The following is a 26,356-nucleotide window of genomic DNA, read 5'->3' as shown; positions in this document are numbered from 1 at the left end:
TGCTCTGTGAATAAATTAAAAAGACAGTGAAAAATCTTCAGACCCTCTGAAAAAAAACTGGCAGGAAACAACTACATCACGCTATTTTTCAAACTTCACATCGGCCATATAGGCCTCTTTCAAATACAATAAGTAGAGTAAATCCTGCAGTGACAAGGATTGGAGCTGCCTCTCAACTTCACTGTTCCCACTGTAGAAAACTTTCTCCTCAAACTCTTTCAGCAGTTTCGATGATCCTGAAAAGACTGCAGATCGCTGAAAAAGTACCCCACCTCAATTCTGGAAATAATTCTTAAGGTGCAACATTGAAGCAGTTCCATCTAACAGTAACCGGTAGAGTGACAATACTAGAAAAACTGAAATAAAAACCAATTCTAAATTTCCATGGGTCTTTACATCAAAACTCCAGAGAAACCCAGACAACTCACAGAAGAACTACATTGCTCTCACAGCAGGTCAACTGCTGAACACATTGTCTGATCGTGTGTTTTAGCCAATTTAAACAAACAAAGCAGGTATGCAGTTAAAAAGCCAGTTTCCACTTCAAGCATGGCAAGATAGGCAATTTTAACCGTTACAGTCAGCAAGACGACACCACACAACAAACACTTTTCAGAAACACCTTTTATTTCAAGTGGCATAAACAAGTCACTGTTAAGCAAGATAAAACATGGCCTCCTAACAAAACAAACACTACAGCAGATCTTCAACTCTTCTATCAGCTTGATTTAAATTTCATTGACAACAATTAAAAAAAAGAAAAAAAAGAAAGAAAGAAAGTCAAGGTCCCATGAAGACTTTTAGACCTATTCTACTGCTCTGAAACAATCAGGATTCATCAAGTTTGGAATCAAATTCTCAATGATAACTAGATCTTGTGATCAATACTGCTGTGGGCATAGAGGTGCACAAACTGATTCACACATGTTGGATATAAACGAAATAATTTCAAAATTTAAAGTATGGCCTTATTAACTGTTACAACAAAAAAACACCCACCATCCCACCGAACCATATCTAGTTCCCCTGATCTCAAACCCCATTGTGTCACTGCTTAATCTGGATGGCTTCCTTCCGTGCAGCATCCTGCAGCAGCTGAGTGTCCACCTCATCTGCAGGTAGTTGAACGTATCGGACCACCGATCCGCGGATGAAGCAGTTTTTCACTGAGAGCTGTAAAAATGAACAAGCGTGGGTCATGCACATCAGAACTGAGAAACCTTTTGTAGTTGACTGATAGCAGCCCCCCCATGAATTTTCTTGCAAAGCTTATTGTCTAATTGGATTGCCTCAGAATCAAATGTTAGAGAGGTGATTGGTAACAACAGCGACTCAGTCACCAAGTGGGAGGCCATGAAAAAGCTCAGAACAGGGTGAGCAGATGCTGAGGAGCAGAGGCACAGAGGTGGACAGTGGACACCTTTCCATAAACAGCTCCAGACCTCCAAGCTTCATGTGCTGTTCCCATGAGCCCCAGAACAGCGTGTAGAGAGCTCCATGGAGGGTTTTCACTGCCGAGCAGCTGTATTAAAGCCTCACATCACCAGGAATAATGCACAGCGCTGGATGCAGTGGCGTAAAGCATCTGGACTCTAGAACAGTGGACCTGTTCTCTGAAAGGACCAGTCGCGCTTCTCAGTCTGGCAGCTGATGGACAGTCTGGGTTTAGTGGGTTCCAGGAGAACAGTTCCTGTCTGACAGCATTGTATAAAGTGTAAAGTCTAGTGGAGGGGGGATTCTGAAGCGTTAATGGCTCAACCCCTTAGTTCCAGTGACAGAAATCTGAAAGCTTCAGCATACCAACACAGTTTTCACTGTTTCATGCTCCCAACCTTGTAGGGACAACTTGGAGACAGCCCCTTCCTGTTCCAGCACGACTGTAATAGTGCACAAAGCAGGTCTATTAAGACCTGGAGGATCCAGTTTGACTGGTCTGCAGACTCCAGACCTCAACTCAACTGAAAACATTTGGGATGAATGATATTGCGAGACAGGCCTTCTCCACTCATATCAGTGTCTGACCTCACAAATGGCGCAAAATTCCCATGAACACTCCAACACTTTGCGGAAGGCAAAAACAAAGCAAACAAAAAAAAAAAACCCATTTAACAATCCTACAAGACAAATCAGATATTTCTAGCAGATATTTAAAGCACAATCTAAAAAAAAATAACAGACTTCTGTCATTGTCATAACATTTACTGTTTGTGAAATCACACTTTTCTTGCACCATCTCATCCATAAATGTTCATTTTTAGTTAGTCTGATATGTTTCATTGTTGTAAATTATGCAAATAAAATTAGAAACATTACACCAAAACATTGCAGGCGACAGACTAGTAAACTCACCATGTGTGGGTATTTCTCTGGGTCTGTGACACTGATGTCTGTCAGTTTTATGTTCAGGTACTGGAACACACAAACAGATCATTTTGATATCAGTGAGTGATGACTCGACAGAAAATATAAAGGCATGTCTATGTTAAAATAGTAGCAAATCTTTATACAAGACCTGGTCAACTGAATGAAGCGTTCCACAAATGCTAAAGGGACAGAAGAGTGAGAAAAATATTAAAGCGGGTATTTGATGGAATGACATGAAGGAAGAATGTAAGGTCAAATTGTGAAATATCTGCAATATGCAGGTATAAAAGCTAATGCTCTACAGCAGGGGTTTCAAACTCAGGTCCTGGAGGGCCGCAGCTCGGCATGTTTTCCACGTGTAATGAGTGGCTCGTTATCAGGCTTTCTGCTGAACTTGGTGATGGCACCATCGTTAGATTCAGGTGTGCTGAAGCGGTGAGATATGAAAACATGCAGGGCTGCAGCCCTGCAGTGAATGAGCTGACCTCAGAACCGAAGATTCATCAGAAATTAGTATTTTATACCACATCCATAAAAACAATCCTCGGAAACATAAATACGAAATATGCCAGAACTCAAATGAGATTTTTCGTCGGTAGCTTTTAATACAAATGCAATTTTATGTCATTTACAAACCACCGTATTCCAACAGCGTGAACATGAACCACAGCTCACACCTCACAAACCGGCATACAACAGCAGAAGACACTGACCTCAGGTCGTTTTTGAGCTCCACCACCACGTCTTTGCCCACCAGAGACTTGAAGAAGGAGTAGAAAAGCTGGAAAACAGACCCGCATGTAGCGTCAGTGTTAGCGGCGGGCTACACGTTTCTGTCTGCTTCTCAAAAAACGGCGAGTGTTTGAGTCAATGAAACGACGCTTTAGACTTCCATCGTTAACAAAAGGAGCATTAAAGAGAGGAGTAAATAAAAGAAAATAGAGAATTCAGATCTCTTACCATTTTTGCTGTTGCCTTCTGGCGGTAATGCGTCGCCTGTCGATGACGTAACGGCTTACGCGTCACACCTGTGCGTCCACACGGCTTTGTGTGGTTTTTTTTTTCAGCTCAGCCGAGCTCCACGAGGAGGTGACGTAGTTACGTTCAGGGCCAGAGGGAGTGGATACATTGTATCAGTCTACAGTTCTGCGTTCTAAACGCTCACGATGCAGTTTTGTAACTGCAAAACATGGTTTATGAAGGCGAACACACGCACTCTGTCACAAATACGGAAGTGAAATTAATTATGTGAAAGCTTAGTTCATTCTTCAAATTGTTCTTTAGCTGACAGATGGAATTTATATGCTGAGATTTGAAAAAAAAACGTGCTGTGTAAAATTACAAAGAAAAAAATACAAATAAATGTTTTGAACGATTCTTGGTTGAATGCTTGGCTTTGTTCAGTATTACTAGATAGAAAACATTATGTGAACACTAAAAATCATTAAATGTTTGAATTTTACAATTAATTGGATTTTCAAAAAAAGAGAAAATGATTCTGTTTAAAGCTCATGAAACACTCCTGTCTATTCAAAATATCTGAAAAACAATGAAAGTGTCAAAGAACTTTTTACAGTTTTTCACATAGGTCAATTAGTCTGGTTACATTAGAAACATGACTGAATGTTTGTCTTGGGCTGCCCCCAGTAATAATAATAATAATAATAATAATAATAATAATAATAATAATAGTAAAACATATAACAACTGCAGGAAGGTACTCTTGGCTTCACTTTCTAATTATTGCTATCATTTGTCTTACATGCACTATATCTTTCTTTCAGATATGCAACCTCTCTTTTCATTTAGTAGCAAATAACTAAACCTCCTTTTCCTTTGCAGCTACACAAGGGCACATTGCTGTCCCAGTGCTTTACATAAGCAGTATTCCTTTCATGAAGAAACAGTAGTGTAGGGATCAATTTGCATGCAATTCTCTATTTCAGCAGCAGATGGAGGCAAATGACTAGAGTGATGCAGCGCCAGTTTTTACCCAAGAGTGTCCTTTCGTCAAAGTTTCACATGCAGTTTTCAACAGAATGTCCGGTAAAAATTGCAAACTCAGTAAACTTTATTAAAGAGTTATCTTTTCTCTTTGGCGTTCAACGGGTTGAGCTGAGCATTCACTGTAGTCACTGCTTTAATTTTTAATGGATGTTTTTCTTCCTTTTCATGTTATTTGTAGTGTTTTATTGTTGTATTTATATTGTTCTATTTTTTGTTATTATTGTGAAGCACTTTGGGCTTTTAAGTTGTAAATGTGCTATAGAAATAAAGCTGGCACTGACACTGACATTGACAACTCAATAAACTTGGATTCTTGGCTTTATTGAGACATTCAATGTATAGTTATTAAAACTTATCATGAGTCTGTGCAACAATATAATTATAATACTGTGTAGTAATCATTCATTCAATAATGTAACAGTGGACAGGGAATGTATTGGCAGAGTCAAAACGAAAACATCCTTTGGACTTTAGCCTAGTGTAAGGTGTGTGTGTGTGTGTGTGTGTGTGTGTGTGTGTGTGGGTGGGTGGGTGTGGGGGGGGCAACGTCTATATGTGCACATGCAGACAAATGCTCATTGACTCAATTCATGCAATATTACAGATTAATGATCATTCAGATTACAACCATCTGATTAGGACATATTCTACAGATGATACAACATTCATTTAAAGCTTGAGTAACACTTGCCTCAGGAAGACAGGTTGAAAGAAAAAGCAAGAAGAAATTATAACGTTGACAAAAGAAAATAAGAATAATTTCTTAGCATGTCTTCTTCATTGTAATTTTTAAGAAGAAATCACAGTAAACACTCTGTTTTGGAATGAAAAGTCTGAATGAAAACTAACAAAATATAACAATGTAAGATGTTATCCGATAAAACTGAGTATAACAGGTATGACAGCTGCTGGCAATAAATAGCGATTGAATATCATCTTCAGTCTGAAAGTTTCAAAGTGACACATTACTTATTGAGTTATCTCTATATCCTAAGTGGTAAAATAACTTTTTTTTTTAATGTGAAACACAAAGTTCAAGATTGAGCCAAAAACTGCAGGTTAGCTTGAGAAAAGGCATGTGTTGCATGAGTGAGTGGGTTGAGCGTCAAATGCACGAGTCTCTTTCACATGTAAGAACAAACATAACAGCGTCCTATATTTCCATGGAAAATGCAGAGCAAGAAGCTGTACGGTCACTGCTGGACATCACTGCCGTCTCACTTCACGGAACGGCCCATCTTGGGAGGTTCTGGATGCACTGAACAAAGAAAAGATTAAGTAAACATCCTATATGAATTATATTTGGGGTAAATCTGAGGGTGTTTTTCACCTTCTTTGGGGGGCTGAGGTTGACCTGGTCTTGCTGGTGGTCTGTGCTTGCTGGGGAGTTCCGAGCTGTCTCTGTAGTCTCTCTCCCTGGGTTTGGGGGTCTGCGACTCGGGCCCACCTGGGCGGGACTTAGCGGGTAAAGGAGGTCGGCTCTGTGGGATCATCGCTCCATCTGACCATGAGGGGACGACCAATTTCTTGTGAGTTGAAGGGTGGAGGTTGACAGCAGTCGGAGGCTGGGATTTGTTCTCGGAGTAGGTGAAGGAGCGGTTGCGTGGAGTGGGCACAGGAGGGCGATCAAGGTCCCCATCTGCCCCTTTGGTTGGAAACTGTTGATCTGGGGTTACTAGATGGTCCTTCTGTGTAAAGTCAGGGTCCTTCGGCCGTCCGTGAGGCTTTGCCATTGAGCCATACAGGGGATTGTCAAACATCTCTGATGACTTTGTGTCTTCAACCCTACAGACAGACATTGCTTGATGAAGATTTGATTTCATATTCTACTGAGTCACATCAGGTACAGGTGTTCTGGTATTCTTATATCAGTATTTTACTGAAATGGAACTGAAACTAAAGTCACTGTGCAGAAAAAACACACACTCACACAGCTCCAGCTTTTCCCGCGGCACCGCGTGCTCCCACATCGTAGCCACTCTTCTTGGACTCTTTCCCCACATGCTGCACAGTGGATTGGTTTTGTGGGGGCATGCTGTAACTCCAACCTTTATCTGTCCCTTTTCCACCTTTGAATGGCAATCCCATGTAACTTGGGTTTGAGATATCGTGTGCATGGGTGACTGAAAACCTGGAAAGCACAGGAGAAGAAAAATATCACCCAAACGCACACACACAAGGTATTTCTAAAAATATATCTAAAGATAAGGCCTCACTTGCTCGGGTCTCCACTTTTGCCCTTTGAGGTGACAGTGTCATCCCTTTCAACTTTGATGAAATCTGAAAGTAGAGTGAAAAGAAGATTGAAAACACAAGTTAAAAAAAAAAAAAAAAAGTTTTTTTCAAGTAATGATCTTCCCCCCATTCTCACCATATAGCTTTTCAGTTAGTTTGCCTTCAGAGGTGCGGAGCTGGATTCCCCCAGTTAAAGTGCCGGTTTTCTCGCCATGGTAAGTCAGCGTGATTTGAAACTCTGTGTAGCAGGACTGAGCGGCTCGCAAGGCAACACACCCCTCACCTTTAGAAATAATACACCAGAAATCCACAAGCACCGTTCAGCTAAGTACAGTTTTTTTGCGTGGCGAGTTGCTTGTCCGCATATTACCGTAACACTCGTCACAGTCTGTTGACTTGACACAGATGAGGAGGTGCTGATCTAACAGGTACTCGGGGTCCGAGATGATCGGCGTGAGCTTTAAAAACAAAAAAAGTAGGCAATGGATGAATAATTTATTTCACAGCCAAGTCTCCACCAAAGGGTGCATCTTTAAAATAAGGATTCTCGTGGTTTTGAATCCAACATCATGATATATAACATAACAGTCGTAACTCTGTGTATGACTGAAAAAAAATGAAAAGAAAAACTGCTTCACTCGAACACTGTGCGGGACTGCAGACACTGAAGTGATTTGGGTTATAACATACACAATCTGGCGAATATGATAATTAACACAGACCGAAAAAGATTAAACATGACAGAAATGACAGCTGAAGCACATCCAGATATACAAACAATAACAATTATAATACTTTAATGATTTATCTTGTAGCTTTTGTGATGTTGAAAAAGACCACGAAAAACCGAAAAAACAAAAAGTACGCTTCATCCCGTCAGACCTACCGTGACCTGGTTGCCAAACCAAACTTTGATCGATCCTGTGGAGTGTTCAGTGTTCTCTCCCTCAGAAGTCTTCACAGTTTCTGGTGGACATAATTGTTTTGACTATATCAGCACATTTGAAACACAACCCAGTGAGATATACAATATGAAAACAGCTAAACTTACTCTCCAGGCAGCTGGAGTGGAATTCAATGAAAAATTTGGTCTTTGATTTCGTCATCAGATTGGCCACACAGTTCATGATTTGTATTGCACCTTCAGGTGCACTGTTTGGGTCTGATTAACAAGAAAAAGGAGAAAAATCAGTCTACAACCTGGTACGCATGTGCTGAGGTTAACTGGCGAATGATCAAACCTTGTTTGGAAACAAACTGCGAGGAAACGCCGACTTCAAAAGAGGCAAAAACTGGCGAGTGGTCACTTGTCATGATGTCGTTGGTACATCCTGTAGAAAAAAAAGGAATTGCTACAGTAAACCATTGTACTATTGTGAAAATAAATACCTGCAAGACAGATTCAAAAAGGGATTTCTCACCATAAGCCTGGCAGACAACGTGCACCAGAGGGTATGACTTCCGCAAAACACGGTCACACCAGGAGGGCAGATTATATTTTGTCTGTAAGAATTAAATTCATCACATACATGGATTGTAAGCACAGCACTTTTCATAGACAAAGGTACAAAGAGTCTCAAATAAACTGAAGTTGAAATCAATCAATGGATCAATGTTTATTTGTACGCAGCAGTTATGTTTGTGGTATTTTTGTTTGAAACACCAGAATGTGAGTGGCCAGACTGAAGGATTTCACTCATGCTGCACTTTCCCACTCCAAAGCACTTTCAACCAATCACACGCCATCGGAGACAGCTGCCATGCAAGGCGGTCCGGTGTCTTGCTCAGGGACACTTCGACATGAGGACAGATAGGGAATTAAACCTGCAACCTTCTGACATAGCAATGACCCGCTCTTCCAGCCAAGCTGCTGGTCTGAGTCCAGTCAAGAGATAATATGTTGGCGACTACTTTTCAGCCAAGTTTAGATTTGCCAGGGGCAACATGGCGAACGAGCGTCTGACTAAATATGCGCTTACCCCTGTGGCTTTGGCCTTTGTGTAGGCATACTTCTCTCGGGTGTCTCGTTCAAAGCGATAGGTAGGCGCAAATGTGATTTCCTCTTCATCTGTAATGAATGAACAGAGAAGAACTTATGCAGATAATCACTCATAGAAGGACAGTATGGAGTGAGATACATCTGCTGAGTGGAAGTGAGCATTCTTATTCCCCAACGCTCACCGAAGTGCAAGAAGACCTTCTCCTCATTCCTCTCCATGGTGAGTTGGTCTCTGCCGAGGAGTTCCTGGTACTGCTGCTTATTGATCTTTGTCACAATGTTCTCAGCTTCCTGTAAAGGGAAACCACGCACAGTAGTGACTGTTCCTGGCTGCTGGCAGCTGAGAGCCCAGACACGGAACAGTCAGCGCGTCCTTTCATGCTCCGATCGCTGAGCAACAAGCACTGCCGGGTACCTGAGGCGAGAGCGAGTCCGCACAGATCGAGCAGTGTCAGGAGCACTCGTGACTTACCGACGATGGGTAATCAACGCGGTAGTTCAGATCTCCGAACCAGAAGAGGTGTGTGAAGCGATGAGTGATGTCGAACGGGTTGAGCTTCTTATCTCCCAGATTCAGAAATCGTAGGATGTTTATGTAGTTTTGATTACGCCTGCAAGTACAAGAGAAACGATTGGGAAAATTTCAAAGTTTACTGAAGAAATTTAATTTACTTTTCTATACACTTTGACAAAAAGAATAAAGAATCAATTATTAAAACATGTATACATGCAAGCACACACACACACACACACACACACACACACACATACAGAAATGTGAAACACTGTTCTAATCCATAAATAGATACACCTGACATAGTTCAAAATGTGTTTCCGCTTGGCGTTATTTATTGAATGTGATGGCCGACGCTCACTTGAGTGTCTTCTCGCTTCCAGAAGTCAAGTGACTGTTGACAAAGCCAAAAGATGTTCCATTGAACATGAAGGAAACTCCCACCGCTCCCTTGTTTCCTACGAGTTAAAAACCACAGTGAACAGTCCAGAAAAGTTTCACAAGGGATCACAGGAAAGGTTTGGAGGGAGAGAAACAGAAGTGCTCACCCAGAGTGTTGGCAATCCCCGTCTTCACGCTGTCCGAGCAAACGTGTGAGATCCTGTTTTCATGCTCAGGCTTGGCCAGAACCATGATCCTAATGTTCCAAAGCGTCTGAATGGCCACCTGCATGTGTGGCGATTTGATGTGTTACTGCTCCACAAGTGTAACCTGAACGTATTATCATTTTGCATTTTGTTTTAATCACATGTACTCACTTGTTTGAAGCTGATGTTCGTGATGTTCCTCAGGACACCTTTCACTGTGTCTGCCCACTCCCTCTCTCCCAAAGGGTCCTCCTGCGTCCCGATGACGTAAAGATCATGTGGAATGTGATTGGCGGTGTCGTCCTGGGTCTTCCCTTGGCCCTTACACTGAAACCACGAGTTGATGTTGTGGGGAGGTCCAGCATTGCCTGCAAGTGTGCGGATCAGTTTTCAAACAATCCACCAGTGAACACGTTTATATTTTCAGGTTCTAAGCTGTTACCCATATTCCAGGTGCCGATAAACACTGTGATCATGTCCGGCTCTGGCTTCTCCGTGTGTTTGTTTTTCATGAGTTGAAGCAGCTGACAGCACCCCTCTCTTTTCTAGAGTTGCAATGTAAAAGCAGATTAATTCTCTAGAACTACTCAAAACTAAAGAACTAAAGCAATGATTACCTTGGTGTCATCAAACACAAATTCCTTTCGCAGTATCTTCTCCTTCTCCGTCTCCAGGACAATGACAAGCTTGGTGAGCATTTTCTGAGATTTGACCAACTGCAGGACTGAAAAACATTAACGTTATACTGAGTAATGTGAACAGCATCAATGATAGAAAGACTCCAATAAAAAGAGCTGGTGATATGTTTTGAAAATTCATTTGCCCGACCTCAAAATACTTAAACGATGCTTAAGTTACTTTAGTATCATAGGTTTAAGTCAAACATTTATTTTATGCATTAGCATGTTTAGCAACCTTTAAGAAGCTTATCTGAATTTCTGTCTTTGTTGTAAAGATATATTAATTTGTTGTATAACTGAAATAATTGCCATAATGCTACAAGCAGTATATCAGAATTATAAAGTGTCTTATAACTGAAATGAAATAATATTGGAAATAATGCAGCTTCTTCATAGGAAATCATCGTACGAAAAAAACAACCTAGTTACTATTTTCCTCAAGATTTACTGGGCAAATAAATAGATATGTTTTAAATTATGAAAGAATTTTACTGCAAATCAGACTGAAAATATTGATCCACGCAGAATAAGGACTTGTCTTGTTGTTATTGCTGTTTTTTCATACTTAACGTTACAAGAGAAGAGGTACATTAAATTCTGAAATAACTCAGGCTGAACCGAGCCGTTAGTTAATAAGACAAAAACAATGTCTGAGGTTTTCTCTCATTGGTGTCCGGCGTCACTGGATTACAGTGGGATTCAGATTTAATCCAGAAGGGAGTTCAGCAATGACGAACAACTGACTGAATGGTAATGCAAACAAACAAAATAATGATAATAATGATCTCTTACTTTTGTTGTGAACAAAATATTTATCTTCAGGCCCATCTTTTGACTTTTTGAAGTACAGTTTTCCACTTTCAACATCCACTTTCAGGAACATCTTGGTTGAAATACCGAGAGAGTCCTGCTTGACCTTTCAGTGAAAGATGAGAATTAATCAGTCAAAGCCTTTGTGCATTGAATGTAGGCGTTTTTGCTTTGTTGCTTCTTTTACTGTTGTGTGATAAAATAACTTCACCTCAAAAGTAACAACAGGCAAGAGAGATTTCCTGTGACCTCCTTCATATCCAATACACTCAAAAACTGAGCTTCTAGTCTGAAAAAAGAAAGAATTTCATAATTTCAGTCTTTTTTCTTTTATTTATGTATAAAGATTGTCCATACAACAGAGCGGTACTTTACCTTGTCTTCTATTGAATAGAGCAGTTTCGTGAGGTGCTCTAGTCTGTAGGATATAGACTGACCTGACTCACCAAATATCTGAAAAGAAAAAACAGAAAATGCAATCAGACAAGCATGCAGAGTAACCTGACAATACTGCAAAAACTTAGGAACACTGCCAACTTGTTTAGGAAACTGTCCCATTCCCGCAGAGATCTGTTGGTCCAAAGTCCTGTGGAAGACCTCCAGAGATGGCAGGATGCGGGAAATTTCACTAATTCACAACATAAAGATCAAACAACACTTAGGTGAACCCTGTTATTGATGATCCTGTCTTTGTTTCTCTGTTAACTTCTCCATTAATCTCTACCTGTTTAGATTTGTGCAGATTGATGTTGTTAGTCTTTTCAGACCAGGGAGGTTGGTGTTACCAATCTGTACTTGTTCCGCATCCGAGCTGACTGAAGTCCTGAAGTATTCTTGAATAGCCATTTTGTGCTCCTCCGGTATTCTGAAAATATCATACAAGAAAGCTTCAAACACTGGAATGTCATGAACATTTTGCTCGATAAACCCATCTAGTTGTGAGATGTTCCACAAAGTGGTTTTCAGCAAACACAGCTTTGCAGCTTTCGCTCCTTTTTAATTTTAACAGAATTTAAAGTTTACAGTACAGAAAATTCCCTTTTTTGCTTGAATCAGGACTGTGAAACAATTGAAATAACTGCACTGTTCACCATTAATACTCCCGAAATATCATCAGAGGACACCACAGTCAGTCAGTGGGTATTTCTTGACACACAGCAATGTTGCATGTTCTCCCTGAGCATGCATGGATTTTCTCCAGTAACTTTAGATTGATAATGATTCAAAGTTGCCTGCAGATATTTATATCTTCTCACTTTTCTTTGCACTTTGCGCTGTTGCACGAGAGCTGCTACTACTTTAAATTTCAATGCAATTTATAATTACAGTAAAGGAATTCTCTCACGGTTACGGTCAGGGTTAAAATATGAAAATTATGCTTTTCTGCTCTTCTGTCAGGACAGAAGATAATTTATTTACCACAGAAACAGTGGCACAGGGCTCCGAGGAAAGGCCTCCAGACTGCTGCTGTTTACGTGACAGGGTCAGCTTTGACAGGAGCATTTCTATTTGAGCAGTTACTTTTAAACACATTAATCGCCATTAATTAATGGAGGGCTGTCAAGGACTCATTTTTTGAAATTGCAATTAATCACAGAATTAGGTTTAGGGTTAGAAATTCCCTCAAAGAAAAGGAGAAAGACTGAAAACAAATTTTCCTGTCATTGGGAGTTCATTGTTTTTTCATTCCTGTGCAGTCCAGGTCAGTTATGAGGATTAAATTATTAATTTGAAGCTTGAAAATGTTACAAATATCCTCCTGTGGCCAACTACACTTTGGACTGTTCAACACTGATAGACAAACTGGGACTGGCCTTCCCTTCAGCAACTCAACTTTAAAATGTTGGATGGTTCAAATTCCACATTTCTGAGTGACTCTGAAGTGAAACTGCTCCACTTAAGTTAAAAGATTCAGATAAAGACATTTTTGTGAATTAAATTTGGTGATTTTGTGTGTTGATTTATGCAAATAGAAATTACGTGAATAATCACAATTAACTGTGGTCAGAATTAATTAGTTTGAAAAATTTAATATATATTATAGAATGAATATATATATATTAGAGATAATTAATTACCTTTTTTTTATAGTTAGCCTTTTAAACTGATGTTCTTTTACCAGTGTTTCTTGCACAGAGTGGCTTCATTTCTCATCGCTCTGATGGCCAGCCCTGACCAGCAGTCAGTCATTTACCAATAAAGCAACAAGTGTGGCTCTCCAACAAGAGTGACGCTGTCCACTGAGGCATTCACTGGGAGACGACTGAACACAAAGCAAGACATGTCAGATCTGTCACAGAGATCATGCTTTTTTTTTAATTTCTTTAATCTAACCTCTAAAACATAGATTTTATTTATTATTTTTACTGAACCCACCCAACTCTGCTATGGACTTTGAGAGTCCCATGGCTCTGTAATTCCCAAGGCATAATTGTTGAATTATTATCCTTTTAAGCCTTTAAATCCTTTTAGATCTTTTTTTTTTTTCAATTTTTTCAACCTTTCAGACTCTATATTCTTAACCTGTTGTAAAGTTATAGCTATTAGACAGAATTGTTTAGGGAGCCAAACTGTTGGTTGGCTCGGGTCCAGGCTACACGCTACAAGCCGCAATGCCCAAACCCGCCTCAACGACACACTTAATTTTAACCTCTAATGTGAGTGTTTGTGAAGGTGGCCGTACGTGGACAGATCCATTTGCTGCAGCCTGGTCACGTAGATGTCTGATAAAGTTTTGCAGGCCTGATCAGACGTCTTGGAGTCACTTTCTTTCACATCAGCTGTGAAGTTCCTCGGTGGAAGTTGTGGTCGGTGACTGTTGGCCTCTGCAAAGCCAAGTCATTTTTGAAACTTTTGAGCAATTTTGAAATTAGCAGCTGTGTTTTATATTGAAGCTGACAAACAGTTGAAAGGTTTCTGACCCGTCTCGTCGTCTACCTCCTCTTCCCTCTGGACAGAGTACTGCAGGTTTGTGATCAGACCCATGTTTGGACTGTAATATGCCTCCACCAGCTCAGGCAGCATGGAGAAGAACCTGATGGGAACTCCCTCAGATGCCTGTAAAACAAATGCAGAAACATCATACATGAGGCAATAAACAAAAAAACAAAAAAAAAAAAACAAGAAAAAATATCTCACAGGTTCTTGTTGTTTTGAAAAACCGTTTCAAGCCATACATTTATTGACTATTAAAGTATTTTACTTCACAATGTAATGCTAGACATATCAGCCTGCTATGCTCATGATCAGCTTGTGAATGTCTCCCCTGACACGTGATGAAACCCCGGTTCAATGGATTTCGTACAGCTCCTTTTTTTAATTTCTTCATTTAATATTTACCTAATTGATAATAATGATAGAAACGTAGTAGTTACTCAGTTATTGCAAATTATTTCAACACAATAATAACAGTGGATACTGTATTTAGAAGGCACAAACATAAATTGCACATTCACCCTCAATCATGTTACTCAATTTGAAAAGAAATCCAAGACTGTTGCTCTCCCTGTCAATTGAGCCTTTACAGTACACAATACATACATACATTAAAAGTTATCTGTCTCAAGTTAGATGTTTGTGCAGGTTTTGTAGAGGAAGTTCACTACTACAAAACTGTGGCAGCTATCCATTATTTACAAAGATTAATGTTCGTATGAAGCAATATGCTGATGATAATCTCTTTTATCTCATTATATCCTCTCAGGCCGAAGGCAAATGATATCCTCAAAGTAAATGTGTTTATATAGTATTTGCTTCAACTTAATTTTGTGATAAGGTTGACTAAACAGACATATTAACCATGCATCTGCTGATGTGTTAAAGTATAATTACATTTCCTACATCTTCCTCTCATTGTGAAGCAGAATTCACCAAGCACAGGATTGTTCACTCACTAACAGGGAACGTGAGCTGGGATTAGACCGTAGTGAGACAAGTTACTTTAACCCTGCTGATAATATGTTGTTGCAAAAATAATCACTGAGAGTGAAATTATCTCAGTTAACTTGAAAATGTTTCATTTTATGCAGAGTCACCTCAGGATCTTGCGTTTTCCCTTTCATACATTGAGTTTCTCCTCTGCTTTGTTTTTGTTCTGTTTTGACTATTTTAACTTTGTACTGTGTGTTTTTGTACTGCAAAGCACTCTGGCTGGCCATAGAACTTTTAAAATGTGCTATATAAATGAAACTGACATTGGCAATGACTAACAGGTAGTGACCATTAGTTAAATGATTTCCTATATTTATAAAATAAATCATGTCACTGTCAATGGTCCATCCGTAGTCAGTAACAAATAATTAAAGATCTGTTGTCAGGACTAAATGACAATTTGACAATGAACATTAATTATGGAGTTGCATTTTATTTTGTGTTGAATACATGGAATACATCATGGATCTACCCAGGCGTCCCCAATGACGCTTGATCTCGTTCAGGGTCACGGAGCCAATCCCTGCTAACGACGGACACATCTCCGGCCCATCACAGGACAAACACACAACCACACACACACTCCCACCTGTGGCTAACCCAACTATCAAATGTCTGTTACTTTTGATTTCATTTTTCAATTGACCCTGATCATTTTTATTCCTCTTGTGTCTTTTGGAGGACCGTGTGTCTCACTGTGGTTGTCTCATGTCCCATTAGCCCCACAGATGGATGCATGTTAGACTTGTCCAATAAACTTTTCGTGAATAGTCAATAAATTTTCATTTCAGTTTGTGGTATTGATTGGCACGTAAACAAATTTTCATACAAACTTTCTTTCTATGTCATAGTATCTTAAAAAAGGTATCTGCACATCAGTTGCAGGACATTTGAAGATAAAAATAGAACCCATCACACCCATAGCGACTTGTGTTAAGTCTTTCACTCACCTGGACAGAGAGCTTCTTGTCTTCATTTGGCAGGATTCTGTATGTATACACACAGTTCTGGTATCTGTGATTAAAATATCATATGCAAAAATTGATAATTGCTATATGATGTCAATATATCAGTTAAAAATAGTGTTTGAAATGATGCACTGAAAGCAAGGGGTGGTGCTTTGAGGTAACAGCATGCAAATATGGAAAGGGGAACTAGTGTTTCACTGTAGTTTGCAAAAAAAAAAATAGAAAGAAAAAAGCCATCGTAGCATTTTTTTTAATGAACTTCTATTGATTTTGTACAAAGATTGACATTTATAATTTAAAATTTAATACAGACACCATGTTAGGCCAACTTTTATTAGAAGTTAGTCTAAGGCTTGTGTTGCATGGTAAGAAAGGTCTGAAGTGACATCAGTCATTACAAGCACCACAAATTCCTGTTTAAAAATCACCAGCGCAATAGGTTTGAAAGGGAATAACTTACAAAACACAGAGGGCGTATGCTCCCTGTATGGACTCACTGGCCCGGATAAGGAAGCTTCCATCTCTCGCTGCTTTGGAAAGTAGATCCTCAGCTTTGGATCGGGTTATATTGCCATGGTACCAAGGCTGAAAACTCTGCATTTTGTTCCTCACCCACAAGAAAGCCTGAGCTCTAAAGGTTTGCACCTGCTCTGAGAAAAAACAAAAAGTATCCCTGCAAGCCAAAGCAGACTCTTAGTTTTTCTGTTTGACTACTTTCATCTCCTTGGGTGCGTATCGCTAGGTCCTTTATTTCGCTTGTTCATCTTCTGCATCTGCAAGCTGCAAAAGGAAGCTGCTTCTGGCTCGGCTATAAACTTCCTCATTTGAGAGGTGAAAGAGGCGGGCCTCAATGCCTCCTCTCTGACAGATCCTAAGAGCTGTAAAATGGAAATGCAGACTTTTGTTTGCACGGTGGAAATAGATCTCACTTTACTGATTAACCAACACAAAATTCTCAGCTCCTGTGACGTGAACTGTTAGTGCACGCCATTTGGAAAGTATCAGAAAGGGAGAAGTAGGAAAAAGCTGACAGTGATACTTCTTTTAGTTAATACAGTGAGGAAATCAAAAGTGGTGTGACTCACAATTCAAGAGGTTTCATTGGCTTTCACATGCATTTTTAATGCTAAATTCATCTTTCTCTTGGACGCAGAATTAAACAGGCACCTACATCCACTCAGGAGACTGACGTGCGTAAAGGCTTTTAGTTGTTTCATATGAATAAGGAGAGCTATGAGTAGTGCATAGTCTGAAATATTCGTAGTCAGGAAGCACAAGTTCTGATGGACAGGAAGTCTTGCAGAAACTAGAGGAGTAGAAAAAAGCTGCACACAAAACCGCAACATGGGTCACATGATGTGGAAAGAAAACTGCATGGTGACATGTTCCCCTGCAGGTTTAGAGTTACAATAGTTTAACCCTTTCACCGTGTTTATTAAAAGCTCTCACTGGCCGGATGTGAAATTACACATTTCAGCTCCGCTCATTTTCATGAAAGCAGACGTTAACAGTACAGAAAGAACAAGCAACATTGTGAATTCCTCGTTTGTCAGAAAGATCAAAATGTGGAGAATATTAACAGTTTTACAAAGTGAAAAACAACTATGTACATGCAAAACTCATTAAAAGAAAGAAATAATACATTTTGAAAGGTAAATCATGTGTGTTTGTGGATTACATTTTGTCAGACAGTCTCTTAGTAAATGCAGAGCACACAGCAGTACAACAGAAAAGCTTAAAATACTGGGTTAAGAAGTTGTATAATAAAAAATAATATATTTACAATGGAGATTTGTCAAGCACAAAGTAAACATGATCTCACACCCTTAAAAATGAGCCATGTCTCATTATTTCCTAAACACAGACGTGAGACAAAGTGTGTGATCTAATCTATTCCTGAAGTAATGTGATGTTTGATGTGTTTCAGGGCTTTGTCTCAAGTCGAACATGGTCAGAACAAGCACAACAGACGACCAATTTCTGTTTGGTGCGCACATCACCTGTAACCTTTGAAAGCTTTTACAAAACTTTTAAAGCAGAGCGGGAAGCTACGAGCATGTTTTCATAGACATGTCGACGAGATGTTGTTCCACTAAACTGTAGGATCAGGACTGACATAACTTTGGAACAAGTTTGAGTGTATGCATGCGCGCGCGCGCGCGCGCACACACACACACACACACACACACAATATATATTACCCACTGGATCGTTGTCTACTGTGAGTTTTAAGAATGGTAGTTTATCATTCAGGAAGAAAATTTCCTCTAAAGAAATCTGCTGGCGAGGAAACATTGAGATCTTCTCTAAGCTCACTGGTGAAAGGATGACTGGACAGAAAGAAAGGAAAGTGATTGTGGACACAGATTTACATTTCCCAGCATTCTGTGTTAGGCGTTTGAGTTTGAGGTGTGGGGTACTGATTTTCATTTTACTGGAGCACGCTGTCAGCGTCGATGGGGTAGTCCAGAGGTGGCGTCACTCGCATTTAGCAAGCCCTTGACCTCAGGGAGGCTAGTTTGAAGCCTTCCTAAGCTGGCAATGGAAACACTCTCTTTGTCAGCGACCAAAGTCTTGTCGCATGATAGAACAGTGACCCCGCCCTCACCCACATGAAGCTGGGATTGACTCCAGCATCCCCGCAACCATTTGAAGGACAAAAGGGTTAGAAAATGGATGCCTGGATGTTTTAAGTAAATGCAATGTGATACATGCATCAAGGAGCAGTAATGATATGATAGAGAACAATGGCATAAAAGTTTGATGTGATGAATATGCAACAAACGTCACTTTCAAAAGCAAAACTGTTCATTAGCACATACAACTGTTTTGCTTGAAAAGTCTCAAGGGCAGTTGAATCATCTCTCAAAATTAAATACAGAATTTTGCATTGAGCTCAAAAATGCAACCTGAAGAAAATCAGGACAGATCCTAATCTTTGTCAAAAAGCAATGTTGCCTGCAACAATCCAAAAACAAATGGGAAAGTAAAATTGTCTATTTGTTGAAGGAACCATGATGAAGCTAATTTCTGGGAAGCTGGTAAAAATATCCTCACACACACACACACACACACACACACACACACACACACACATGTTCTAATGGACTTCATTGTAAGACTGTATTTAAACCGAAAGGAGAAGAGGCGTCTTTTTTGCGTTGTGAAATATCAGAGTGTTCAGTCTGTGTTTAAAGGTATCTGCTCCCTTTTGTGCAATTAAGACACTGAACCACAGTAGCCCGTGGTATTATTAAAAGAATGCCTTGAGACGCCAGGATATGGAAATCCAAAGAAAATAAGAGTGCAAACATATTTAACATGCTTAGCACCATAGTTTGGCATTTTAGCTTGCTCATGAGCACTGTGAAAACTCGTGTGGTGTTAGCCTAACTACTGGATATACTGAAAACACCTGAGGAAAAGCTAGATATTCACCAAACTGATTATAACTCCTAGAAGTTCTACAATATGCTGCATTTACAGCAGCATGTCATAAATCAGTTTCACCAGTGGCATCGACTGAAGAAAGAGTGTCATATTTGGCTTACAGCACAGAACAATAACGATAATCTTAGGTGCATGCAGTGGTGAAGACCAACCATGTACATGTATATTGAATAACGGGTGTCCATATTTTGAACCTGATCTGGGACAAATCAGTGACGATCCAACCTGATCCCACCATGTAAACATTAGTACTTTAAATAAAGAAGACGGCCAGGCTCGAGTGGCGCGAATCCCAAAGTGTTACCAACAACTCAAAGCCAAACAGTCATCCAGGCAGAGAACACAAACAATTAGACTTGACTGCTCAGAATCAGTCTGATTAGTTAATCAATAATAGCAGTCATAGTGACGATAATAGTAATGAAAGCAAGTGGCAGAAAAGGTCAACAATATAATAATGATTATAAATGTTAAAAGTACATAATGGCAGTTAACTTATAAAAAGTGAAGTACTTTTTTACATGTTTTCATTCATTAAGACCGAACCGGTTCAGTTTAACCAGCCAGACTCTGGAGACGTTGTGACCAGTCGGGTTTAGGTTTTAGTCTATCGTAGTGGACTGATATAAGCCTCTAATGGGATCAACCCACAGTTCAGATACAGACAGCAGTGATGGTGATGCTTGGTGAGAATTGTCAACCAGCACAATTTTTTTGTCTGATTATTGACAATCTGGTCCAAAAGTGTCCGTCCACTTTAAGTGGCATTCTTGCTCGCAGAAGATCTCAGAGGGTGGTCCAGATCACTTCCTTTACTCACAGAACTGATGTCACTTTCTTCAGACGATTGTGTTGGAAACGTCATCTTTTTTTTCCTTTACCTTTTGATATTCCTTCTCTTCAGAACTCAGACTTGGCGCTGATGGAGCTCTCATGTGTTCCCTTTAACTCGCCACTGGTGGCCGCTGACATCCCACCCTTATCCTTGCAGAACAATCGCCTGAGCGTACCGCGGAATTTCTCCGCCCCAAACAGATAGACCAGGGGGTCCATGGCCCCGTTCAGGCAGGTGAGGGAGGAGGTGAGGCGGTTGGCCAGGCTAAGGCCTTGGCGCGTCTGGCAGGAAACGCCAGGATGGTTGTAGCCCAGGATGAAGGTCGCCCTGCTCATGTGATAAGGCAGGAAACAAACCACGTAGATGAGCATGACCAGGCCGATGGTGCGCAGCGCCCGCAGCTTGAGGGCCGGCTCCAGCCTGGAGCCGCGGTGCAGGCTGTAAATGATAAGAAGGTAGAAGGACAGGGTCGCGAGGAAAGGTGGCGTGAAGGCCACGGTCAGCGAGATCAGCGCATTGCGCGAGGCCTTCTCCCTGTACAGCTGCAGGCACATCGTCGTGTTGTCCACCTGTGCAGTCTGATGGGTAACAAGCAGCGGCGCCATGGAGATGGTCACCAAGAGCCACAGAGAGAAGCTGATGATGTGGGCGTAGCGGCCTTGGCGAACCTTCAGCGACCTGACGGCGTGCACCACAGCAAGGTAGCGATCCCCGGCCACACAGGCGAGGAAGTAAAGGCTGGCATACATGTTGACGTAAAACAGGAAGCCCACCACTCTGCAGGGCACCTCCCCAAAGGGCCAGTGCCCTCCGGTGAAATGGTATATGCCCCTGAGCGGGAGGATAACCACATAGGACAAGTCGGCTACGGCCAGATGTATCAGGAAGACGTTGGCGGGGGAGGATACCCCGCGCTGGTGAGAGAAGATCCAGAGAGCCAAACTGTTGCCGCTCAGCGCCAGGACAAACACCACCATGTAGTACCATCCAAAGAGCTGGTTCTCCACGGTGGCGTCTGGCAGCACACAGCTCTCCTGTGACTGGTTGGACGGCAGCGCTGCAGTTGTAGGTTCCATTCTGAGTGCTGTGAAAACAGAGGAAATGTTATGAGTTAACTAGAATTACAATCCTCTCAACACCCTTCCTGTTTCCAGGTCACACACTGCACCCTGCAGACGGGGTCTCGGTTATGGGATATTTCAGAACTCAGTCAGACACACACACACAAAATATGGTTTTTCTTGCTCTCACACATCCAAGTCGGAGGCATCTCAAAACAATTACATCATTTCAACTGGAATTGGTGAAAAATATGTAAAGAGAAGTGAAGTTTTTTTGCCACCAACTTCCTCTAGATTTACAACACTGCTCGCTCTTCTCTGACAAACAAATGAGGGTCAAGGTCAACCACAGTGAACCTCTTTCGAACCCCATGTGACCTCATGTGACTCCCACGGTCATAATGAAGGCCATTAAAACACAATGAAGGACCAGCGAGCCACAGACTGGACTGTATGGCCCATTAACTTCAGAACCCTTACGAAACCTTGGGTGTTGCTCTGAAAGGGTTAGAATAGCCGAGCTACCCACCACTGGGTAAGAAGCATATGACAAATTCCTGATTCAGGCGACTGTAGATACCGGTTCAGCTTCGTCCAGCTGGCAGGAAGAACAACAGTCACTGTATACCATATCTCAGGCATGTCGATTAAAGCAAAGCCTTCTTCATAAACACAAAGATGATGAAACTAAAACTCAGAAAGAAAAACAATATGTAAACTTCTTTCATTCTAGCAGAGTGAGGATGATATCTGACACGTGGCTTTACAGTTAATGAGTCTGAAGCTACAGTGTGTGAACTATATATGGAATAACTTGAAGTAATCAACACAAACCAAACAGTCACCACAGTAAACATTAGTGTGTATTGTCCTGTGGGTATATTGCCAGTATTTTACACACTGACCATCAAGTAAAACCTGTTTCAAAAGACCAAAAATTAGAGCATAGTAAAGTGATTCACTGTAGTTTGATGTCTGCCCTTCAGTCCAAGAACAGAAAAAAGCATCCGGTCTTAACATCAAAGGCTGCAGCTTGTGGTAACTGTTATCTTGCTGCACTATCAAACTCTGAAACATTGCATTGACTCTCCACTGCCAGTAGCTATGTTTTCTTCTGCCAGTGCATAAAAAATACAATGACCACATATATTGTACCTATTATCCCTTTCATGAGAGGAGAAATGACAGCACGTTTGTGTGTTTGCTTGGCTTAGTTAGTGTAACAAGAAATAACAGCAACAGCAACAACAAGCAAGCAAAATCTGAATAAATTTGACTGTTAAGAATGGATTTTCTTGATGTTTTGGACTGAAGATGGCCTTTCGCCTGTTAATAAGCTCTGTCCTAAACCAGGGTACAATGTTTCTGCACATATATCTATAAATACTCAAATTTTAAATGAAATAGTATATTGAACTTATAATCCCAGTTAGAAACTAAAGTATTTTGCATATTGCATGCATTTTAAAATACACTTATTATGGTTTAATTGGTATATTTTGTTCACATAAAGTGCTTTCATAGCTTCAGTACTATAACAGTTTGGAAAGCCTCAAAACAAATGAACATATTGAAATCATGGGAATCAAAAATAATAATTAAAGAAAATATATTTGAAAGCTTCTTTCCATCGCTGTCACCTAACCTGCTGCCATAGCGGTTTGTGTTCAATGGGGTGAATGTTTTGCACACAGGACATTTATGCAGGATAAGAGGAAAACGTTTTATTGTTCTCATAATAACAATACTATTCTCTGGTCGGCTTCATTGGAGTGCAGCTCTGAGATCTTTTCAAAAATATGCATTGCTCATTACAGATTTTACTGTCTTTGTCAGATTCTGTTTAAAGGTTTAACAGGATAAAGTTGATCTGCACTAACAGCACTCTGAGGATTGCATTTTTTTTTCCCAACTATTCAGACACACCTTAAAATGACCACCCACTAGTCCGACCAAGTCCAGCAGTCCACTCCTCTTTCTGTTATCTGTTCTTTTCCGTGTTGCTTCAGCCTGACATCTAAACTCAGGAACCACAGGGGAGGGAACAGGACAGGCTGACACTGATTAATCTCAGGCGAGGCTTCTCTCTAACTTTGGTATTTGTGATTGATCCAACACCAACAGAGCAGCATGTGTATCTAGGAAGAGCCTGCTAACCCAGCTCATGTCTCTAGCTGAGATGGGAGGCTTCCATGCAGATAACACACCGAGGGCTAATGCGGGATCAAATTGTGTTGCATAAATGCAAGACTCCCAAACAAAAGGCAGCTAAAGGATTGGCTGCCCTTGCCTGACTGGGCTAAAGCTTTGTTTCATCAGCTCACTACCCAGGCTGTGAAAGAACCAACCAGATGCAGCGGCGGCGGCAGCGTGGCTCTTTTCAGCGAGTCGCTGTGAGAGTCACATGGAGCGCGTTTCTCATTCAAGAAGGGCTCAGTCTCTGAGCATCCAGGCTGTGCAAAATCCACCTCCCCTCCCTCAAACCAGCCGACGAAAAAGGGGCTGGGGTTTCAGCAGGGGATAACAAACCAGGACTGGAACATTGGAATTGAAAAGCTTTCATAAATACGGATCTCTGAGGGATAATCCCAGAGGGAGGCGATCCCGAAACACGCCTTCATCTCAGCGATCTGATTAAGCAGATCAGTGGAGGCGTGAGCGAGCGAAGAGACGGCTGTGCATCTTGGCTCTGGTCCTTTTACATCCCTCATTTGTCGCTGTACCGACAGCTGTGCACTCTTCTTTTTTCTCTTTTTTTTTCAACTGTGGAGTAACCTGGAATAAAGTACATGGTGAAATGTGGTAACAGGATTAAATGAGTGCGCTGGATCTTCAACCGTCTGCACTGTCAAGAAGAAAAAGCCAGTTCAGCTTAATAAAATGCCGTTAAATGTTCAATTAGTCATGCAAAAAGAAAAAAAACCTCGGTGGTTTGCTCATATACTGCATAGTATGCAGTAAATGTATGCAAATAAATAACTTCATGCACTTGATTCAAGAAGTTGCATAAACTTGTTTCCAAGTTGCCACAACAAACAGCAAACATCTGTTAAGTTTGATAGTTGTATGAACAAAATGATAACTATTGCATAAACTGAGAATCAGGCCGAATTAACAGCTGATGAGATCTTTGCAGATAAGATGTTGCTGACATGATTGGAACTGGAGCTGACACAGCTGATAGCTCAACTTCTTCTCTGCAGTGTAAGCTTTAAACTCAAAACCTTTAGAAAGGTTTGTAGAAAAGTTGTCCTGCCTTTAAGTCCAAATTCCAGCATGAGATTACCTTCATGAAAAGGCACCACAAATGTTCACTCTTCCATCAACCTTCACTGTCCAGCTCCTGCATTCCCTTCCGCTCTCAAGCCGTTCCCTTTCACTGCTTTCAGTAAAGTTACAACAGAGCTAGACCTCGCAAACAAAGAGTACTTACCCAAAAGTTCTGCTGCTTGGAGTCAAACTGGTGAGCAGGAGCCGGGAGCTGAGAGCAGTCTGAGAGATCGTCTGCCACTCTGTGGAAGGACTTGCGCTCTGACATAAAGGACGTCGTCCCAAACCCCCTCCGCCCCCCTTCTTCTCTCCCTCAAGATGTCCTTGGGAATGAGACTGTAGCTCTTTTTGTGTCTCAGCAAATTTGATAACAGGCGAGGGAGTCCCGATGGGAGCCTTTTCGTTTGAACCCTGACCCCACCCTTTCTCTCTCCATCCCCTTCTCCTCAGAGAGCCACTTGTGCGCTCCACAATAGCCTGAGTCAGAATAAGCGGCGTATTTTAGCAGCGGGAAAGAAGAATGGCATGCCTCAGTCGCAACGAGTTGTCGGGCATGACTCCATGGAAACCGGGCCTCGTGGTGCGCCGGGCGTCTTTAACGTGAACTCCCACCCCCCCACTGGCAGATAGACGATGGACTGTGCTGTTAATTGAGAAGTTTATGACGAAACGTCTCAGACATGATCTTTTGTAGATGGTCTGTTAAGTTCTAAAGAGGGCCCCCGTGCCCCATAGGAGAGCAAGAAAAAAAACATAGAAGAGGGAGAGCATGGGGATGGGTGTGTGTGTGTGTGTGTGTGTGTGTGTGTGTGCTTGTAGGAAACAGAGGCCCTTGTTGCTGCTCGCCTCCTGGGGGCATCTTGAATTGGAATGCCCAAAATAATCAGTCACATAGCCATCGGACAGATGTGGAGAGAGGACCCGCTGGCAGAGGGGGATAATATTTCTTTCATACATGGACTTCACAGCTGTGTGTCAGACACATCGGCTCTTTCTCTGTTCGCGATCATCGATATGCAAATGCCTTTCTCAAGCCGTGAATGAAGCCACTATCTCTGTGAGAAGCTTTGACATCCCTACTCTGTTAATCTACTGCCAACTGCTAATTGGAGCGTCTTCCCCTCCCCGCTCCTTTGCTTTTGTTCGGCTTCTCCACTTTGTCCGCGGATCGCCTTGTCACCCCGAAGCGTAAACATCACCCTGTCTGAGTGCTCGAGATCATAAATATACCACTGTACCGACTGCCGGGGGTGTCCCCCACTCCCCAAAGCAAGAATATATACTGAGATGAAAATGAGATGCTCTTTTGGAAAAAAAGAAAAGAAAAAGAACAATTCACAATGAAGTACTAGAAAGTCGGCCTGCAAATACAAAAACATAACAGCCCCAGCTTTATCTATAGCTATATCTATATCCTCTGTTTCCTTCTGATGACCCGGGCAAATAAATAAATAAATAAATAAATAAATAAATAAATAAATAAATAAATAAATAAATAAAGGAAAGCTCATTGGATACAACCAAGGAAACTCAAATAAATCAGAGTTTTTGCTTTCGCAATGTTACAAAGCTTTATTTGAAAATCTGAGCAAAAAGCAACAATTTCTCACAATTAACAAATACAAAGAAATGCCTAATTAATTCCT

At 41.1% G+C, this 26,356-nt stretch overlaps 3 protein-coding genes across 3 annotated transcripts; all 3 read right to left on the bottom strand.

The window, feature by feature from the left end:
• Positions 1–606: 606 nt before the first annotated feature.
• smx5 lies at positions 607–3,417 on the bottom strand. Its single transcript, XM_030082708.1, has 5 exons — positions 3,325–3,417; positions 3,078–3,145; positions 2,513–2,543; positions 2,350–2,409; positions 607–1,173 (listed from the first exon to the last, which is right to left on the bottom strand). Exons 1-5 carry the CDS (start codon positions 3,325–3,327, stop codon positions 1,048–1,050), a joined length of 288 nt encoding a protein of 95 aa, XP_029938568.1. The 5' UTR covers positions 3,328–3,417; the 3' UTR covers positions 607–1,047.
• Positions 3,418–4,588: 1,171 nt separating this feature from the next.
• Positions 4,589–17,175, bottom strand: inpp5d (inositol polyphosphate-5-phosphatase D). The gene is made up of 27 exons (XM_030082704.1): positions 16,555–17,175; positions 16,077–16,140; positions 14,118–14,253; positions 13,880–14,021; positions 11,921–12,061; positions 11,734–11,824; positions 11,572–11,649; positions 11,408–11,485; positions 11,179–11,302; positions 10,324–10,430; positions 10,149–10,251; positions 9,878–10,074; positions 9,668–9,785; positions 9,481–9,577; positions 9,078–9,216; positions 8,788–8,896; positions 8,586–8,674; positions 8,028–8,109; positions 7,848–7,937; positions 7,658–7,768; positions 7,493–7,572; positions 6,977–7,064; positions 6,743–6,889; positions 6,588–6,651; positions 6,302–6,502; positions 5,702–6,156; positions 4,589–5,629 (listed from the first exon to the last, which is right to left on the bottom strand). The coding sequence occupies exons 1-27, from the start codon at positions 16,692–16,694 to the stop codon at positions 5,589–5,591; spliced, it is 3,312 nt and encodes a 1,103-aa protein (XP_029938564.1). The 5' UTR covers positions 16,695–17,175; the 3' UTR covers positions 4,589–5,588.
• Positions 17,176–20,198: 3,023 nt separating this feature from the next.
• gpr17 (G protein-coupled receptor 17) lies at positions 20,199–21,458 on the bottom strand. Its single transcript, XM_030082707.1, has one exon. It carries the CDS (start codon positions 21,453–21,455, stop codon positions 20,445–20,447), a length of 1,011 nt encoding a protein of 336 aa, XP_029938567.1. The 5' UTR covers positions 21,456–21,458; the 3' UTR covers positions 20,199–20,444.
• Between the last annotated feature and the right edge of the window lie 4,898 nt (positions 21,459–26,356).

This window comes from Salarias fasciatus, chromosome 23 (genome assembly GCF_902148845.1).
Source record: "Salarias fasciatus chromosome 23, fSalaFa1.1, whole genome shotgun sequence".
In the NCBI taxonomy this organism is placed as follows: Eukaryota; Metazoa; Chordata; class Actinopteri; order Blenniiformes; family Blenniidae; genus Salarias; species Salarias fasciatus.
This window is presented reverse-complemented; position numbering and strand designations above follow the sequence as displayed.

Coding starts and splice junctions, on each gene's coding strand:
- smx5 (XM_030082708.1), bottom strand. Junction 2,544..3,077: donor GAGCTCAAAAACGACCTGAG/GTCAGTGTCTTC, acceptor CTGTCCCTTTAG/CATTTGTGGAACGCTTCATT. Junction 1,174..2,349: donor CAGAGAAATACCCACACATG/GTGAGTTTACTA, acceptor TCATTTTTACAG/CTCTCAGTGAAAAACTGCTT.
- inpp5d (XM_030082704.1), bottom strand. CDS start 16,694: ATGCAGAGTTTTCAGCCTTGGTACCATGGCAATATAACCCGATCCAAA. Junction 12,062..13,879: donor CAGCAAATGGATCTGTCCAC/GTACGGCCACCT, acceptor TGATATTTTCAG/AATACCGGAGGAGCACAAAA. Junction 11,303..11,407: donor TGCCTGTTGTTACTTTTGAG/GTGAAGTTATTT, acceptor TTTCACTGAAAG/GTCAAGCAGGACTCTCTCGG.
- gpr17 (XM_030082707.1), bottom strand. CDS start 21,455: ATGGAACCTACAACTGCAGCGCTGCCGTCCAACCAGTCACAGGAGAGC.